The sequence below is a fragment of the Stegostoma tigrinum genome, chromosome 8 (genome assembly GCF_030684315.1).
Source record: "Stegostoma tigrinum isolate sSteTig4 chromosome 8, sSteTig4.hap1, whole genome shotgun sequence".
Taxonomy (NCBI): domain Eukaryota; kingdom Metazoa; phylum Chordata; class Chondrichthyes; order Orectolobiformes; family Stegostomatidae; genus Stegostoma; species Stegostoma tigrinum.
In genome coordinates this window covers 34,106,145-34,113,160 of record NC_081361.1, presented here as the reverse complement: position 1 = coordinate 34,113,160, position 7,016 = coordinate 34,106,145, and the positions used below count along the sequence as shown (strand labels likewise).

Sequence of the window (7,016 nt, the reverse complement as noted above, 5' to 3'; positions counted from 1 at the left end):
TCCTGCAACCTTCGGGTGCCATCATTGTGGCACTGCAGAAGGCCCATGATGGACATGTCATCTAAAGAATGGGAGGGGGAGTGGAAATGGTTTGCGACTGGGAGGTGCAGTTGTTTGTTGCGAACTGAGCGGAGGTGTTCTGCAAAGCGGTCTCCAAGCCTCCAATTGGTTTCCCCAATGTAGAGGAAGCCACACCAGGTACAGTGGATGCAGTATACCACATTGGCAGATGTGCAGGTGAACCTCTGCTTAATGTGGATGTCATCTTGGGGCCTGGGATAGGGGTGAGGGAGGAGGTGTGGGGGCAAGTGTAGCATTTCCTGCGGTTGCAGGGGAAGGTGCCGGGTGTGGTGGGGTTGGAGGGCAGTGTGGAGCGAACAAGGGAGTCACGGAGAGAGTGGTCTCTCCGGAAAGCAGACAGGGGTGGGGATGGAAAAATGTCTTGGGTGGTGGGGTCGGATTGTAGATGGCGGAAGTGTCGGAGGATGATGCGTTGTATCCGGAGGTTGGTGGGGTGGCGTGTGAGAACGAGGGGGATCCTCTTTGGGCAGTTGTGGCAGGGGCGGGGTGTGAGGGATGTGTTGCGGGAAATGCAGGAGACGCGGTCAAGGGCGTTCTCGATAAGTGTAGGACCGCAACTTTCCCCCCACAGTTATCGAGAACGCCCTTGACCGCGTCTCCCGCATTTCCCGCAACACATCCCTCACACCCCGCCCCCGCCACAACCGCCCAAAGAGGATCCCCCTCGTTCTCACACACCACCCCACCAACCTCCAGTTACAATGCATCATCCTCCGACAATTCCGCCATCTACAATCCGACCCCACCACCCAAGACATTTTTCCATCCCCACCCCTGTCTGCTTTCCGGAGAGACCACTCTCTCCGTGACTCCCTTGTTCGCTCCACACTGCCCTCCAACCCCACCACACCCGGCACCTTCCCCTGCAACCGCAGGAAATGCTACACTTGCCCCCACACCTCCTCCCTCACCCCTATCCCAGGCCCCAAGATGACATTCCACGTTAAGCAGAGGTTCACCTGCACATCTGCCAATGTGGTATACTGCAGCCACTGTACCCGGTGTGGCTTCCTCTACATTGGGGAAACCAAGCGGAGGCTTGGGGACTGCTTTGCAGAACACCTCCGCTCAGTTCGCAACAAACAACTGCACCTCCCAGTCGCAAACCATTTCCACTCCCCTTCCCATTCTTTAGATGATATGTCCATCATGGGCCTCCTGCACTGCCACAATGATGCCACCCGAAGGTTGCAGGAACAGCAACTCATATTCCGCCTGGGAACCCTGCAGCCCAATGGTATCAATGTGGACTTCACCAGTTTCAAAATCTCCCCTTCCCCAACTGCATCCCTAAACCAGCCCAGTTCGTCCCCTCCCTCCACTGCACCACACAACCAGCCCAGCTCTTCCCCTCCACCCACTGCATCCCAAAACCAGTCCAACCTGTCTCTGCCTCCCTAACCTGTTCTTCCTCTCACCCATCCCTTCCTCCCACCCCAAGCCGCACCCCCATCTACCCACTAACCTCATCCCACCTCCTTGACCTGTCCGTCTTCCCTGGACTGACCTATCCCCTCCCTACCTCCCCACCTATACTCTCCTCTCCACCTATCTTCTTTTCTCTCCATCTTCGGTCCGCCTCCCCCTCTCTCCCTATTTATTCCAGAACCCTCAGCCCATGCCCCTCTCTGATGAAGGGTCTAGGCCCGAAACGTCAGCTTTTGTGCTCCTGAGATGCTGCTGGGCCTGCTGTGTGCATCCAGCCTCACATTTTATTATCAGAGACTTGCTTGATGTTGTGTTCTGTTTGCATTCACTGCAGCTGTTGGTCCAAAAAAAGTTCATTAGTATAAGTCTGATCTGGGATGACATTCCATTTACTTCCCACATTTTACACAAAGCATTACTTTGCCAAAGTAATTTTAACCTTCCATCATTCTGCTAAATGCATATCTTAGCTCATTAAATATTGGGAAAATATATATTAATAACTCATGTTAAACAAATATTAGACAAAAAGATAATACGAATTTGTTTAAGACATTTAGCACTCATATATTCCACCCCACATAACAAAACATCTTGTAACACTTTACAAGAATAATTCCGACCACCTCTCCCTCTTTATTTGATAATGTTGCTCTCATAGAAAACAGTGAACTTCTGGACTGCAATTAAGGCAAGCTGAATAATTTCTATTATCTCTCAATGCACCTTTTCACATGAATTCATCAAATTCATCCATTCTGTAGTTGGCAAAATTAGTAGCATTACAGCAAATATGAATGCAATTCCTCCTCTTCTAATTTTCAGATCCAACAACAAAATAGCTTTGTATTTAATTAGACTTCAAAATTAATGATCCATACACATGAAGGATGAATAATCTGATATTTATTAAATGATTATATTATCAGGCAGGGATATTCCACGCACAGAAACGTCATCATTGAAATCCTAAACTATTGGTTGTGCAACCTTGTCAATTTCCTGCGGCCCTCTTATTGGTTAAACAACTGGCACCAGTCCAATCTGCTTGTGTATAAAAGACAGTGAGCCCAGCTGAAGCAGCCAGTCTGTACATGTAAGATTACTGTACCCAAGAGAAATTTAGCAAAGGAAACTCAGCAGCACCCAGAGAAAAATAAAAATGTGCCGAGGACTATCATCACTACCAGGCTGCTGCCTAGAGAGGTATGTTACTTAAGAGATTTCTGTATAAATAATACATTGAATACTGGAGAGATACTGAAGTAAGTATTTACTTTGATTTAAGTAATGTATTCAATTGTTCAAAACTTGCTTTTGGATATGAGTACTTCAGGATTTGTTTTTTGCTAGATTAGGTGTATTTTTTTTGCAATTTAAGGTGAATTATAGATCAGTGTTGTTTTTTTGCACATTTGTGATATATATTTGTGTAGTAGACTCTACTAGAGAACTCGATTTAACATTTCCCAGAGATTAAAAAGAGGCTGTCAAAATTGAAAAGGAACATACTGTAAAAACTAATATGTGCATTGAGTTAACTGTGACAAATGTTCCTTTAATTACCTCGGATAATGGGAAAGGATCAATAGAAAGTAATGTTAAAATTCAATTGATTTTCATCAATCAAGGACTTCGGATTCATACGTATGTTGAAAGACCACACCAAACAATTTTTTGACTGAAACTTAAATTGTTTTTGGAGGCTGTAACTCCAACACAGTTTCATGAAGCTCGCTGCAGTGATCTTTTCATATCACAGTAATACGAGTTCGCACTTCCTCCTAAGTCTTTCTGAATTAAAGTTAGGACTGACCAGGGATCCCTGCAAGCACTTCAAATCTAAAATGACCATCTGTCTCTGAAGAAAAGACAGATTAATACAAAAAGTCAGAATCCAAAACATTATCCTGTCTCATTAATGCTGATAGAGCTGTTATACATTTCCTGAGTTTTATATTGTAAATTAAAATTAATATCAAGATATGAACAACTTTAAATATCGTAACTACTCTTGGATCCCTGTTAGCAGCAACACGCTAATTGTACATTGCAACTTGCTCCTGCACTGCAGTCCATCTGTGCTGGCTATTATTGCAGAGAGCAACCACCTCAGTGAATCCAACATAAAGCATGGAACTGGTTAATAAAGAAAAGCCAACAGATTCCTTCAAAGAGCAAATTAGATGGATCATAAAGAGGAAATGACTCCCTTCAGATAATAAGATTAACAATAATGATTTAGAGCATTAGCAAACTAATTATTTTTAAAATGATGTAACTTACCCACGACGGTCACAATCAATGTGAAAGATCTTCTTTTCCAAAAAAAGTTATTTTCTACTTCCAGGGTGAAGGGGATTAAGTCTCGGCTAGGAGTTTTCCTACAGATGTCAGAGAAATCTTACAGTTCTGTTCCAGAAAACAAAAAGGAGAAATCAAATTCTAGGTGAGTACATTCTCACTGATCTAGAAGCAGAATAATTGACTATCAAAACTAATATGCCTTTATTTTGTCAAATGCAGAATTAAGAAAACTGTTATGTTTTTATCGTTTTTCAAACTAGGCCCACTTCAGAGGAAGCAAAGAAATGGAGGCACTCGCTGGATAAGATGCTTGCTCATAAATGTAAGTAGATGTCTGTTTTTGTGCTGCCATAATGGGGGTTCAGGAAAAGGTTATTGTTATTGCGTTAAGTTGACATCTCTTAGTATAAATCAATTATAGCAATTTGATTAAAGTGCCCAAGAGGATTCTTTTTTCTAAATTATACATCTGATGTAGCTTAATTCCTAAGTGTTTGAGCACAGCCTTCAAGTTTACAAAATAACTCACATCCAAAACAAATGACAAACTGAGAGTTGTAGCAAACAGCAGCGTGTAACAGCACATGGGCAAAAAATAAATGTGGGTAATTCATTGATTCTTCCCCCATACCTGAAAGACATCAAAAATCAGATTCAGGACTTGTCAATGGCCACAAGGTTAATTATTCAACAGTCCATACTTTTCATTTGCATCAATCTCAACTCCTCCAGGAACTTATCCAGCTCCCTTTGAATCTACGTTCATTGAAGATGTTGCCAGCATATCCCAAAGGTCACTGGTTCACTGAGGGTTGAAACACCTCCTGCAAATTCTTCAGAACATGGCAGGGTGCATACAGCTTCAGACTTCAGTAAACCTTTGTCTAAGAAAGATGGTATGTGAAGTGATCAAGTAGCATATAAACTCAAGAAATACACTGAGTCTAATGACCAGCCCTCTGAATAAAAAATTTGCATTATTGATGAAAGGAACATGATGGGATTCAGTGTCCATTGATTATTCTAATCAGAGCTTTTTGCATCAAGACAGATCCAAGCTTGCAGTGGCAGATGACTCAACAGCCTGAGAAACTACCAGTCTGTAGACAATTTCCCAACAATCCTCTCCTGTGGTTCATCTAGTCTAGGCAGGTCCAAAGGGATGGAGGAAGCATACAAGGTTTTCATTTCATGCTTTCGGGCAAAGTATTTGATAGAGTCTTGGGTCTCTGAACATATCTGGCCAAAAAGCAATATATGATGCAGCAGTTAACAACAAGCACTATATAGAATCTTTGAAAACCCCCGCTCACCGTCAAACCTTCATGAGAAGCCTCCCTCAGATCATTATCACACATCAAAAGGCCTCCTTTTCTAATGTTGAGGTTTAAATTTTAAAAGTGTAATCTGTCATGAACTTTTGCAAATTTGAAAGTATGAAACATATTTGTTTTACCTTCGACTCCAATAGAACCACTAGAATTATCCAGCAGTTATAGATAGTCCCCCTTCTTTTGTCAGATGGTCTGTCTGCCTTCAGAGCATTTCTCCGTTCCGAATACAGCGAGGAGAACATTGAATTCTGGCTGGCCTGTGAAGATTACAAAAAAACCAAATCTCCTGTGAAACGAGCCTCCAAAGCAAAGAAGATTTATTTGGAATTTATAGAGACAGATGCTCCTAAAGAGGTCAGTCCTTTCATGTGTAAATGTGAGCCATATACACTGTATGATTTTAAAACCTCTTGAAGAAAAAGTCTAGCACATTAGCAAGAGCAAATTTATGATTAAAGAGGAACAATTGTTGATTTTTTTTTCTGCTTTCTAACTTCTGAATAGGTTAATATTGATTATGAAACAAAAGACTTCACTAAACAGCACCTGCTGAAACCCAGCCGCTCCAGCTTTGATGTGGCCCAGAAGAAGATTTATAATCTGATGGAGAAAGACTCCTACGCCAGATTCCTGAGATCAGAAGTGTATCTAAACCTGATTACAGAAGTCAACAGGCAGTCCCAGACGTGAACCTGAAGGGAGTGACTCTTGGAGAGATCTTAATAGAGCAACTGATGAAAGCTGAGGCCATGAATGGAAAGCATGAGGACAAACACAGGTGGAAGTTAGAGAGATATAACATTGTCGGGCAGCAGAGTTTGGATGCAAAGGGTTTTCCAAAGAATTGGACAGACACAAATGTATCTATGATATTTGTGAAAGCATTGCATAAGAAAGTGAAGACGTGCACTGCAGTGAGAAGTGATGGGACATTATTTTATATTTCCACAGAAGTGTTTTTATGCTTATTGTATAAGTTATTTATTGTATTCTGTGTTATTGGTTAGATACTGTAGGGAATACAGTTTGGAATGTAACTGTATGAGAAACATTTGTACTGAAGTTCCTTCAGAAGACTGGTGATTGCTTCTGTAGCAGTGCCAACTTTGTCAAGGTGAAACATTGTGAGTCTAAATCAGTATACAACCCTTCTTAAATTTGTAACACATGCTTTGTGCTCAATACACCATAAAGCACGTGTTGCCATACAAGTCAGCTTATGTTAATCAAATAAATTTAAAGAAAATATTTGAAAATCTTTTACAAGAGTCAAATTCAAACTGAACAGTAAACCACTAGGTTGGAAGCATTGCAATAGACAATCATGAACTTGTAAAAGGGTTAGGTCGAGGTTTTGATGGTGGTTACTAATATGCTGAATCTTACTGAATTCTCAGGATATCTCAATATTGCAGCACACTCTCCTAACAATATTTGCTACGTTAGTTACTTACAATTACAATCTCCAACCAGCCACTGTTCTTTTCTGATGCAGTTCAGACTCCAAACTGATACAGAAGACTTATAACTATGTTGTACTAAAGCTTTGTCACTAATTTAATATCTCACACCGTAACCTGCATCAATAATTTATGTTCCATTTTCTCCATTGCAAAATTACTAAGAGGAGGTGCAATTAAAAACTGTTGTTTCATGTAATGACTTATTTTTTTTTCTTTTGATACAGGCAGTTGGTAGTGAGTGTTGGGACAGGAAAGAGATCAGGTTCATGAAATATACCACGTGCCAAAAACATAGTGGTCAACCTTGGCACTGTCAATAACATATCTAAGTGAGAAGGCTATGGGTTCGCGCAGCACTCAGTAACATCTTGTTTCAATCATTAAATGGTGGCATCATTGAAAT

General features: G+C 41.4%; 1 protein-coding gene across 1 annotated transcript; it reads left to right on the top strand.

Annotated features, from left to right (window-relative positions):
- Positions 1 to 2,605: 2,605 nt before the first annotated feature.
- Positions 2,606 to 6,809, top strand: LOC125456334 (regulator of G-protein signaling 5-like). Its single transcript, XM_048539368.2, has 5 exons — positions 2,606 to 2,715; positions 3,860 to 3,958; positions 4,077 to 4,138; positions 5,338 to 5,504; positions 5,655 to 6,809. Exons 1-5 carry the CDS (start codon positions 2,672 to 2,674, stop codon positions 5,838 to 5,840), a joined length of 558 nt encoding a protein of 185 aa, XP_048395325.1. The 5' UTR covers positions 2,606 to 2,671; the 3' UTR covers positions 5,841 to 6,809.
- Positions 6,810 to 7,016: the final 207 nt, after the last annotated feature.